At 47.7% G+C, this 12424-nt stretch overlaps 1 protein-coding gene across 2 annotated transcripts in view; it reads right to left on the bottom strand.

The window, feature by feature from the left end:
- Window positions 1-12424, bottom strand: part of LOC100120269 (protein bark beetle) — a 28129-nt gene that overhangs the window by 11348 nt on the left and 4357 nt on the right. For both annotated transcript variants that reach the window (XM_031929348.2, XM_031929349.2), the window contains exons 2-9: window positions 2910-3070; window positions 2439-2632; window positions 2182-2356; window positions 1915-2084; window positions 1602-1840; window positions 1239-1488; window positions 778-1163; window positions 50-702 (exon numbers count right to left, since the gene is read on the bottom strand). In XM_031929348.2, the coding sequence (XP_031785208.1) occupies window positions 50-702; window positions 778-1163; window positions 1239-1488; window positions 1602-1840; window positions 1915-2084; window positions 2182-2356; window positions 2439-2632; window positions 2910-3070 (2228 nt within the window). The remainder of the gene's footprint in view (window positions 1-49; window positions 703-777; window positions 1164-1238; window positions 1489-1601; window positions 1841-1914; window positions 2085-2181; window positions 2357-2438; window positions 2633-2909; window positions 3071-12424) is intronic.

Genomic DNA, 12424 nt, shown 5'->3' with positions numbered 1-12424 from the left:
CTGGGTGGATTTTTTAAGATGTACGTATTTTTTTCGTTCATTTTCTTACCTATGAAAGAGTCTCTCGAATATTTCCGGCTGCTCTCCGGAGCCCAGCCAATTGTACGTGCAATTAATTATCTTGCTCTGGTCTTCTAGATGTGAACCGATTTCATAGTTCGATTCAGGATTATGCAGGATATTCCTGAAAATGTGGACGTTGCTCGACGAGACAACGACCACCGCAGACACCCTCGATCTCGGAATCAAACTGGATCCCTGAATGTCCCCGTTATCGAACGGTTCTCTGACACGATTATCCCTCAAAAAGTTTCTCGTAAACAGGAGACGCTGAACGTCGCTGTAAGGAGAGAGTCCTAAACTGGCAACAAAGAACCCTTTGTTGTCATAGAACTCGTTGTGCTGAATCAACAAATCAGCCGGAAGAACGTTGAACTCTTCTAGGAGGGGATTGCGCACGAGAATACCGCCATAAGTGTGCTCACGGAAGTGGTTGTACTCGATGACTCCATCCACGTTCAGAGCCGGGCTAAGTTTTATGCCCAGTTTAGCGTTTTGCACGAACATGTTGTGGCCGATCCGGAGCTTAAGTTTGTTCTGATTATAGCGCCAGCTCGATTCGATCTGAACTGCTGTCTCGCTGCTGCTGTTGAACCAATTACCGGTTACATTTACGTACGAATTTCCCGTTGAATTTCCAACCTGCGAAGCAACGATTGATTTATAAATACCGTGTGCTGTATTTCGCGTGTTTCTTTCAAAGAATGCTCTACTCACCAGAATACCGATATCTTGATTTCGGAAGATCTCAGAATACTCTACGACAGTCGTTTGATTGAACGGCACATACTCTGTGGACGAGCTATCATTTAGCCAAACGGCGAAGCCATAGCCGCGGTTCGAGGAGATGCTGCTCCGTGACACGTTACGACTACCACCGGTAACGGTGATGTTGATGCCGTCGCCTCGGTTAAAGGCGATTCGACTGCCGGTAACGTTGACTTCGGGAACTCCGCCTAGCACGTGGACACCGGCCACGTGGCGATTGTTCGACACAGCCGTGTTGTCGATGTGCAGAGCGGAGCGAAGCTTCTCCGCGGCAATGCCTCGACCGCTGTTGTCGGCTATCGTACTGCCGGTCACGTTTAAATCGTATGTTTTTTCTGCAAATGAGAGTTTCAAGAATTTTACTCGTCGTGAAGCAAATTTTCAAAATTATGAACGGTAGATCAACTCACTGTATCCCGACGTTAAACGCAGGAAAGCAACCATGGAAGTGCGTGGTTCCGCAAAGAATTTGATGTACAAATTCTGCCTACTGGTGGTGACACTCTGCGGCAGTGTTCCGTTCCTGACTTTGACGCGAGCCAGTAACTTTTCTCCGGTACCTATTCCATCGTACACTTCGATAACAGCACTATCGTTTCGGTCAGTCTTCATTTGTAAAAAGTGCACCGTCAGAACGTGGCCCGGTCTCGTGAAAATGTGCTGCAAATTGAAATTTATAACGCTCAATCGTGGCCCATTAAAAGTTCACACGCGAGGCGCCCGAAGCCAACGCGAGCTTTTGACATTAATTGAAATTGATGCGAATGACTCACCTGGGGGCACCGTTTCTGATTCGGCGCGTACTTGCTTTGTCCTACAGATATCGTCACGGGGAAGGTTTGACTAGCCGTCGTGGGGAAGGTGCAGAGATCGTAGACGTCCGCCCGGTCAGGTTTATCGTCTGGCCGCTCGTCGTGGTGAACGTACTTGACCCCATCCGCACCGTTGCCTACTATTACACAGTTGTGTATGTGGGCCAGCCCGGTGGAGCTGTTCATGTAGATTCCGTATCCTGAAACGAAATTCTCGATCACACGCGCGCTCGACTGCCACATGAGCTCCGATTGGAAGCGCCGATTAACGTACCTTTGTTGCTTTGAATGGTGCAGTTGTCGATTACAATGGGCGCATCGGGAATGGTGACGTTGATGCCGGTGAACGACGAGCCGATTATCGAGATCGATTCCATTCGTGGCGGTACGCCCTCGACGTGCAGCGCCGACGTCACGTTGAAATCGCGCCCAGTTCCCGCATGCCTGCGAAATCGCAAAATCATCATCGTTATATTAACGAGGAAATACGATTAAATTAAACTGTTATCCACATAGCCTCGTATTTTGAGGCATTACTCACCGTATCTCGACGAACTTGAGGATAGACTTGGACCGGCGCACGTACAGCGTGTTCTCCTGTATCAGTGGCCTGTCGTAAAGCGCTTGCTCGAAGCGCAGGCCCCGCCAGTGCTTGATCGCGGCCGTCGCTCCGTCGTGGAACGGCGAGCACGAGATACCTAGGTCCGGGTGGTAATCTGCGAATGGAGCGAATGGAGATAATTCGATTAGATCGCGTTGAATTAGAAAAAAATCTCGTCTATATCTCGCGAGACTTACCGCACACTCCGGCACCGAGAGCCCTTTGGGACCATCTCCCGCAGTTTTGCAGGGACGCCTCGGTGCCGCGACATTGTGGCTGCTCGTAGAGCAGTCGAGGCCGGGCAGGCCATTGCCGGTCCATCCAGCTCCACCAACGGCCGCCCTGGTAGCCCAGCTCCCGGCATGCCGTCTCCAAATCGGCCCTCGTCCAGCTGGCGATGAAAATTAATCGTTGCACAAAATTCCACGAATAAATCGAGCAACGACTATGTGCCTCGAGAAAAGCAAATCGACCACACACGCCTGGCCGAGAGGCTATAAATAGCGAGCATCCTCGTCGCGCATCAATGAACGCGCGCACCGATTAATCGTAAACAGAGAGAGAGAGAGAGAGAGAGAGAGAGAGAGAGAGAGAGAGAGCGAATACGCCTTACGCTTACTCCCGAGAGCGTATAATCGTCCTTGAGATAAAAAGGATAATGTACTCACTTTCTCGAATTGCTGCAGACCGATCTCCATTCTCCCTTGTGCAAGATCTGCAGTCTGCCCTCGAGCGGACTCGGCCCATCGACGAGTCGGACCAAACGGGGCTCCGCCCGACCGGACGGACCTTCCGCACCCGTCAGCACGATCGGCTGGCTCTCCTCCCCCTGGAACACACGGATGAAAAGAGACGATGAGTCGAGGCGTGAGTTTCGATTTTTTCAAACTATGCGCGATCGATTTTCACTTTATATAAGCCACGCTACATATATATCTCGAGAGCGGTATATATATAACCTTGGCTGAAAAGTAAATCGAGACCTTGACCGATCGCAAAAATCGTTAATGGAAAGCGCGTTTATAAGGAAGAAGCCGGCCGTCGTTTATACGCGTACGACTGAGAGAAAAGAAAGGGAATCTAGACTTCGAAGATCTTACCTAACTCGTTACTGTGACTAGACTGACGCGAGCTCAATGACTCCGGCGGTTTATATAAACTCGAGCGGCGCGTAAGTATACTGAAAAAGCCGCACACGCACGTGCGCCTCTGCGGGTATACGCTGCGGGGGTGGGGGACGATATTACACGACGATTGAATATTATACTCTAGATGGAAATCGGAGTTTATCGAGACTTTTATATAAGCCAAAATTTTAATTTAACGACAAAATTTTATTCAACTATTTCTTGAGCGATTCATCAGTTGAAGTATCTATACTCTTTTACGTTTTAAGCGCGAATCCGGTTCTGCGTGTATTTGCAACCGGAAACGCGACAGATACGGTGACTAACATCTTCTCGCGTTGCATATAAAGTTCTCGCTGCGAGTCATGTTCGGTATGTTCATTCAAGAATCTGCGAGTCACGTTTATAGCTGAAGTTGAATGTTTATCGGAATCTCAATCTCTCACTCGTTGTTGCTCCAGCGAGAAGTAGCGTCTCGCGTTTAGAGGTAAATAAAATACCGGTCACGGAAAAAGTGACACGTTTCCTGCTTAAAAACTCTGAATCATCGGCGAATGGCTACTACTACTACTACTACGGCAAGCTTAATTGATCGTAGCACGGAGCCAATAAGGCATGATGCATCCGGTGCGGTTTTTAAAAATAGCATTTTCCTCACTTTGCATCCGCAATATCGAATACTCGGCTAGTACCAATCTCGGTATCTCAATCAAACGCAACGATCAATCCCCCATGATAAAACCATCGCACCGAATTCCCGTAAACCCGCAGAAAAGCCCACACGACGTCAGTCAATCTCGCACATGTACCCATAGGCTTCTCCGGGAATTATTGCTCGTTGATCCGTGACCCGAAACTCCAGGCGGCGAGAGTTGAATCACTCATTCACTCAACTCTCTCCCTACTACACGTACACACGCACGCGCGCATGTACTTCCCAGTTTTTAAACGAAGGAATTGGACAAGGCTGAATCTTCCGCCGTCGGTTTAATTGACCAATTGCGCGCGGAATTCATCTGAGAAAGCGAGAGCCAGGCGCCTTTTCTTCCGGCGTGTCGGGCGAGCGCAATGTTTACCATGATAATGAACGCCTCGTGTGCTGTGTCGTCGCGTGTGCGTATTTCTCTCCCGTCTCGTCTCTTGTTTTAAAGAGATGTGCAGCTGGATTTAGCGTAATCTACGAGAGGGTTTATGGGTTCAATTGACTTTGCATAATACGCAGGAAGCGCCTTATTAAATCTGCTTGTTTGCCTTATTTTTCGACTCCATTTTCATTGAGGAGTATTGATTTTAATTGTTGGAGATTCTCCGAATTTTTCGGGATGTCCATAGTAGACGTAAACATGGAATTTCAGGAATTTTTGGATTCGTGTTATTCTACAAGCGACAAATGAGTGTACACTGTATCAAGTAAGGAATTTACGCGAAAGATCTGGAGTAAGCCCTGACTGAATTTAGTGTATCGGAAAAGAATAAAACCTATAATTAAATTTCCCGAAGATTCCTCTGCTGCACAATTGCGGCTTTAAAAATAAAAGAGTCATCACACGAATAAAAGCGATTAAGGCTAATCATCGGACATCTCCGTCAGTCGATGTTCTCTCTCTTTCTCTCCGCACAAGCGTGTGACTAACGAAATAAAATTTGATGGGATTAAAGCCAGTTGACAGCATTATGGTGTTTCCAGAATCACTATATCAGCGCAGTTACACGATTAATACACCGTTAGACAAATCATACCCTCGATGCAATAACCACAAAGAAGCTTAAACACCGATCGTCAATCATCCCGCTGCAATCGCTTCCTTTTTTTAGCTATATTCAGCGCCGAAACAAAACTCACGCGCCATTTACCTCAAGCATCATCGAAGGCGGCAGGTCCGCTCGTAAAAAAAGGGGCAACGCCTCGGCCCCTGCGCATGTGTACGTCGCGCTATTTACGATTAATTTTAATTGCCGCGAAGCTACGTGCGCGCACTTAGCCGACGCACGATAACGAGGTCGCCCCCGCCTGTGGAGGAATGTGTGGCGCGGCGGCAGCGAGATGAGGATTAAAAAAAGGGCTCAGGGCCAGCGTCTTCGCTCATTATCGTCTCCGTGCGAGGGGATTTCGCTTTCGCTGTTTGTTATCAACATTATCGGTGAATTAGAGCCGGTCGAGCTCGATTTGTAATTTTAGAGAGCGCGGTGTATAAGACACTAGTAGTTTTCCTTGGGTTCGCACATCATCAGCGGCGAGATGGAAATTCCTTCGTCATTATACGCCGGGAATGAACCGCTGGAGGACAGTAGAGTGTGTTTATAAATTTTACCGAGAATTTTCGAAATTGGCTCGTAATCGCGCTCTACATCCTTCGCCGCGCAAAACGTAAACAAAACTCGAGCTGACCCTAATTCTACTCATTAATTAATTTCCAGCCATAAGCGAGCGACGCCTATCCACCCGAATTACACCGAAAAACCAGCAACGACGAGGAATCCCGTATAGTGGCCTTAAAAAAGCCACGGGCGCGCATCGATCCGCGTAAGCGACTTTCCGCAGGATGCGCCGCGCAGCTGTCGCTCGCGAGCGTCTTGCAAGGAGCAGGAAATTCGATATCTCGCCGAAAAATCTAAGAAAGGCTTCCTACTTCCTGCGAGAAAGCGAGCGAGCGTGTCGACTCCTCTCTAGACGCGTGTCTAGCTTCAGCTCTTTTATTATCGCTGTTATTATTATTATTATTATTATTATTATTATTATTGTGCCAGTCTACTGGTGTTTGCTTAATTGGGTTTTCTTCCGCGGGTATATGGGATACGCTTGGACGAAGCTTCGAGGGCGGGAGGGAGGGTATTTTGAGAGCGGAGGAAGCCTCTTTTGAAAGATATATTTTTAGTGCATTTGATACAACGTTACATGTTTCACCAGAAAGTTGTAGGTGTATATACAGACAGAGGTGATTCAACACAGCGGGCCAATTAAATTTAATATTTTCGCCTCGGCTGTGACGTAACGCGTGCATTGTGCATTATGCGTTTTGCGAAATGTACAATGGGTATTATAAAATAGTGTACGAGCTACCGAAAGTCATGTACAGGCGCACGTAGCCAGGAGGCATATCGATCAAAAAACGGCGAGAGAGGCCGGCTTTATTATCGCCAGTTTCCTACTTTCTTCGTTCCTTTGTTTCCCGTACAGTCGGATCGTAAATTCCCCCCTCTAACGAACATCGTAAAATCATTATCGGGCCGAACGCGGCCGATACCGCGGAAAAGGTTTCGAGATGCTCTTGGAAAAACCGCAGGATAATATTTTTTTTTTTTGATTTCGAGTAATGAACTCGATCATAGGAACACGAGTCAATGTTTACACTCGAGGGAATATTCCTTCCAAGGCGCATTTTACAGTTATACACACTCGACGTCGGCGTCAACCACCTGTAGAAATCGATTAACTCCAAAGCACACTCGTCGCCGCCGTCAAGACTTTATCCTCTCGACTGTTATGCAGTATTATAGGACTCTCTGCTACTCCTCGCTGCTCTCGGCGTTTCCGGCAGCCATTATATACAGTATACCTTTGCTATAGAGCATCTCTCGGTGTATATAGAAGTCGTTCTCGGTCCGCCGTAGGAGAGAGAGAGATTCGGGCCACTGATCTTTCCGGTCAGGACCTCACCGAACTGTATCGCCTCTCTTTCTCCGCTGCAGTCTCTCGTTCGCGTTTCTTCATCTTACTCCTCTGTTTTCTTTTCCTCTTAGATCCGCGCTAGCGATGAAAGTCGGGATTTTTTCTTCTTCCACGCAGTAACGAGAACGCGGGACGAATTCGAAGTGTCGGGAAAGTTTTGCGGAGCCGTGTCGCGCGCGGTTACGCTCTGGGTGTGAGTAGTATTGCGAATTTGCGAAACGGTCGATGATGGAAAAAAAAAAGAAACGAGAGTCGAGATTTTATCCGAGAGTATCAATTACCTAAGTTTATAGGGTTAAACAATGGCTCTTTTAATAAAGCCGCGCGGCTTAGAGGCGACGAAACGGAGACTCGTTGACTATCCATTAAATATTCCTCCTACAATGACTGGTTACCTCAGGGACATAAAGCCCGCGGTGAAAGTGCAAGACTGCAATTAAGACCGGCTGAGAGTATAGCTATTGGAATAATCTCGCAAAAACCAATTGGTTTCCACAAGTCACAATTTTTCTCTTACATACCTATTGGCCCTGAAAACGCCGCACCCAAAATAATCAAAAGTAACATCGTGTATCTATGGGCAGAGAAAGCCATCGACGCTAAATAACCCGTCCCTTTCCGACTCGAAGTGAAAGTGTGTGTACTACGTGCAGCACAGGTCACACACACAAAAGTCACGGTCGACAAAAGAGCGAGTCGAAAAATTCGGTGCGTATTACAACGATGAAAAGCAGCCGCGAAATAAAGGAGACAGCAATACGAAAAAAAAAAGAGAGCGAAGCATATTGTGGCGCGCGAGTGCGTTATGCACGCTGAGTGGCATAAGTACCCCATTCACGTTTTTCTGGAGTTTCCGGTGCTCGCCGTGTAATTTTTATGCGTCGTCCCTTTGCCCGCCGATGAAAACGTAAATGCGCGCGCGCGAGGGGGCAGGTCTCGGAAGTCCGGTGACTTGTTGAAGTTTCTATTTTCGTTCGATTTTTGTTTCTTTTAGATACGAAAATTTAGGGCAAACTTGTCGCGATCAATGTGCAGATTACGATTTGTACTTGATTACCCGCGTGTGAGAGTTATCGAAGCTTGTTATACGCTCTGCGATTCCAAAAATTCGCACCACCCAAACCATTAAGGAAATTCCCAGCGACTAACGGTTCGCCGAGAGAAAACGAAAGCTCTGGTGTATTTCGAGTTCTCAAAATTCCTATTGTTCGACGCTGTGTATTGTACGCTCGCGATCCTCACGGTAAATTGGGTTTGTCGAGTAAATATATTCAACGACTCGCCTATATAGACTCTGCTACAGTATACATGCTGTGGTTTAGTGTACAGACTAGGCTATTCGAAGCGTTCCGCTGGATGCGTGCAACAGGTGAATTGATTTTATATACACGTATAGCAAGTCAGAGTGTCTATATGTTAATGCCCGGTGGATTCTGTAATAAGCATTCAATAGTGCTTTCACTTTAAAATTGTATACACCGGCGAACGATCACGTGTAAATATTATGCAGTCCGTAACACGACTAGATTTTTTTTTTTCAATCTTTTACGAGTTTTACTACTTTTCTAATTGGCTCGTATAATTGAATAAAACGAAATCCTGCAGTATAACCTCTCTCGAGATGAGAAGCCGATTCGAAACGGTATCAAACTCGAAAACGATTCACACGTACTTCGCTTCTAAGCTGTTAAACGAAAGTAAATAGAGCTGCAAGAAGATGTTAACGTCTCGCCGACATGCTACACGCATAGCTCGTCGTTCTAAGATTAGAAGTAAAAACTGTATTAGCATATTACACGCCGGTGTGATCGAGAAGCGAGAAGCAGCAAGAGATACCTCAGCTAAAAGCTGCGCTTTAAAAATAAAACCCGATAGCATCGTCTCCCCCCCCCCCTCTCTCTCTCTCTCTCCCATGCACAATTACACCCTCTAAAACCTTCTTCTCTTCGTAGAGGATATAACCTCCTCGCGAGTAGCGCGTGCAGCTAAGCAGCGCAGCCCACGCTATAGTGCACAGTACCTACTCGTCCTAGCCAGTGCTTTGACCTCGGCGAGTCGTTTACCTTCCTGGACGTTTAATCGATACATACTGCACTGCACCTTTTCTTATATTCCTCTGTACGCATACGTCGTGCGTTTGAAGCCGAGATGTAGGCTGAGTCGAGTATGTCTGGAATTTAATAAGTCGAGAGGTGTGTATTTCTGGCGGATGATCTAGCGGAGAGGAAAAGCGGATCAGGAGCCGTTTAAGCTCGAGATTACACATCGGATGCTTCTGGGTTAGAAGGAAGCGGGCTTGTAATGATATTCCATCAGAGTGCAAATAAAAGCTGCACAGATGTATAGAAGAGTAGCTCGTGGGTAGGTACCTATGCATAAAAAAGTTAATTACCGCCAGACGCATTAGTGGGCTGTGAGAAGAAGCCGCGAACACAAAAAGCGGCTCAGAAAAGAGCGCCGCGGCGACATTCGAGACGGCATGAGAAAGAGAGATGAGCCGATAGCGGCAGCAAGAAAACCACTTGTGATTGTGTTACGGAGGAAAGTGCACCAGACGAGATCCACCTCTCGTACATATAGTATTATGTTTTCCGGCGCGACGCTGCACTTTTTTAGGTCAGCGCCGAATGAAACTCAAGTCGTCGTCCTTTTCGTGCGGGTCTGGACATATGTGTCGGGGGGGGGGGGGGGGCGAATTACGCGCGTATCGCCGGACGCGAATAAGGATCGCACTGTACGTCTCTCGATGCCTCGAGAGTTTACCGTTGCTATACTGAAATGTGTAACGATCGGGAGATAATCGCGTGGAAATGCAACCGTGGCCTATATATTAGCATCTTATAGAGGAGCGTTTATCAGTTATCGGGGGGGGGGGAGGGGGCATCAAACATATGAAGACTTAACGATTTCTTTGCGGTTCTTCTCGCTCCCGGTGGCGAACAATGCCGGCAAACAGCAGCGCTCTCGAGCCTTGAATATATCGAGGCAAAAATTGCGAAAACGAGAACAAAGACTTCGTGCCGAGCGATTTGCTATGTGTATTAAATAACTGGGGCGCGATACAATAGCACTTGGATGCTACCTATAGGTTCATCTAATTTCGCTGCAGATTATCAGCGTTTACACGTAGCGTTACAACGTTTTTATAACGGATAGATGTAGGAAAAAACTCGACCCCGAGGAATTTCGCGATGATATATATACGAAGCTTAGAGAGAGAGAGAGAGAGAGAGGGAGAGAGAAGATCGAAGAGGCCAGCTGCTCGTCGGCTGGAAATTTATCGCTCCGAGAAACAATCAACACCGCGCAGCGTCCGAAGAAAGCGCTCGCAATTCGCGAAGCCACGAATCATCGTAACGAGCTTCTCTCTCCTAGTGCATAGCGTATATACTATATATCCACAGCCTAGCCTACAACTCGCTCGAGTCCGGTCACGGACAAAGGTACAGCGAGTCTACGCCGTGTATATAGATATACGGACGGCGCGCGCTGAAAAGGAGCAAAAAACCGCAATAGTAGGCGCAGCCGCTAATAATCCATAATGCACGCGCGCTGCTCGAGGAGAAATAGTATGTTCGCTTTTCTCTCTGTCTTAGTGAGCGAAAAATCGTCGTGAGTCAGTCCCGTAAATTCGACGATGATTCCGCGGCTTTTACTTTCTCGAATGACGCGCCGCAGGTGTCGAGCACGCGAAAGAGGCATTAGATGAGCTCGCGATGACTGTCTGCTGCAGTACCAGATGATGGTTGACTTTTTTTCTCTAATAGAGAGAAGCGTGATTTATAGCGCAGTGATATTTTGAATAAGGAAATCGACGGCTGTTGCTGTAACTGTATGACGGGGAGAGAACGTCGAGGAGAACAGTTTTGGAATGAAAAATTTTAGATTCGCACGCGTGCGGTTCTGTTCCAGGGACATTTGTGCGCGCGGCGGAGGTCAAGAGAGACGGTTTCACCGTTAGAAGCGGCCAAAACCGCCGGTTTCCCTCGTAACCACTCCATTTTAACGGTCAAACTCGCAGAGTGTAGAGGGAGAGAGAGAGAGGATGTTGACCCGCTACGTTATATCATCGTTGTAATCACGTCTATCTCTCTCTCTCTCTCTCGTGAATCATAGCGTCGACACACGCGAAAATCTCTCGCAACCGTTCTCTCTCTATCTCTCCTTCGACTAATTATACTATAACGACGGCCTAATTGATATATTTCTCGACTTTCCTCGGCACTGACTGAAACGAGAGCGCTGCAGTCTTTCGTAAATAATTTACACTGCGAACGTCGACTTCTTTTTTTCTTCAAACTCGCTTTATTATAACACGCGTCTACGTGAGGCTGAGCGCGGCGTTACGCACGCTCTGTTTATCACGTCGAGCTATGGTGCGCTGTTATACACAGTCGTATACTCGTGCGAGTATATGCGCGATGCGATGGAAAGTCGTGTCGACGAGATCTCTCGTAATACCGGTGCGATCGACGCTTTTGCTCATTCGAGGTGACCATGCGTGATTCGCGCATCGGTATCATTGCGAATAATTTCATAAACGCGTCGCTCATATCCCTTCGGAAAAACGAGAGAAAAGCTATATCCTCCTCGCACGAGCGAGCATCGACGAAAAGAGAGTCTACTCGGACGACGACGCCGGTGTAATTAGCGGCTGGTATCCCTCTGTTAACGTTCGTGTACGCGATATATATATATATATATATGTATGCCTCTTCGCAAGAGCGACGAGCCCATACGTGACTCTGCTCTCGCGTCAACGCACACACACACGTACACAGAAGGAGCAGCGTCGAGTTATGCATGCGCGCAGCATAAGTAAGTATAAGACACTAAGGTTGCGGGAGTTCGCTGGTAGCAGCAACAGCGCACAATGCGTCTGGGAGTAACGGACATCGAGCGAGGGGAGCAGCAGCGGCTCGTCCTTTCCCAGACGCCTACGCGCATCTATAATATACGTGTGTGCTCGCCTTGAGTATGCGCGCGTATGTGCGGAGGCTTTGTGAGAAGCAATGCGTGCGCGGACAAAAACGCTAATCGCGATTTTATAAGGAGATTCTTCTTCTTCTTCTACTTCTGCGAGTTAGCGCAGGTGGGCTCTTCTCCTTTGTTAGTTGGAATTTCGCGAGAGCCGTGAATTATACGCACGATCGCTCGTCGCGATTTGCATAATTGGCCCTATCGATCTATGCAAACGCGAGCGTTCCGCTTCTCAATTTCCCCCCCGCCTCGACTATATATAGTTATACCGTCTCGTAAATCTCGCTACACCCGAAATTTCACGCTTACGACAGCCGAAAAATCACACTCCGCTCCTCTAGCCGAGAAGGCTCGGATAATCTTATCAGCCGCCTAAATCCGCTCTCTCTAGCGATAAGAAGCCTTG

The sequence above is a fragment of the Nasonia vitripennis genome, chromosome 4 (genome assembly GCF_009193385.2).
Source record: "Nasonia vitripennis strain AsymCx chromosome 4, Nvit_psr_1.1, whole genome shotgun sequence".
Taxonomy (NCBI): Eukaryota; Metazoa; Arthropoda; class Insecta; order Hymenoptera; family Pteromalidae; genus Nasonia; species Nasonia vitripennis.
This window is presented reverse-complemented; position numbering and strand designations above follow the sequence as displayed.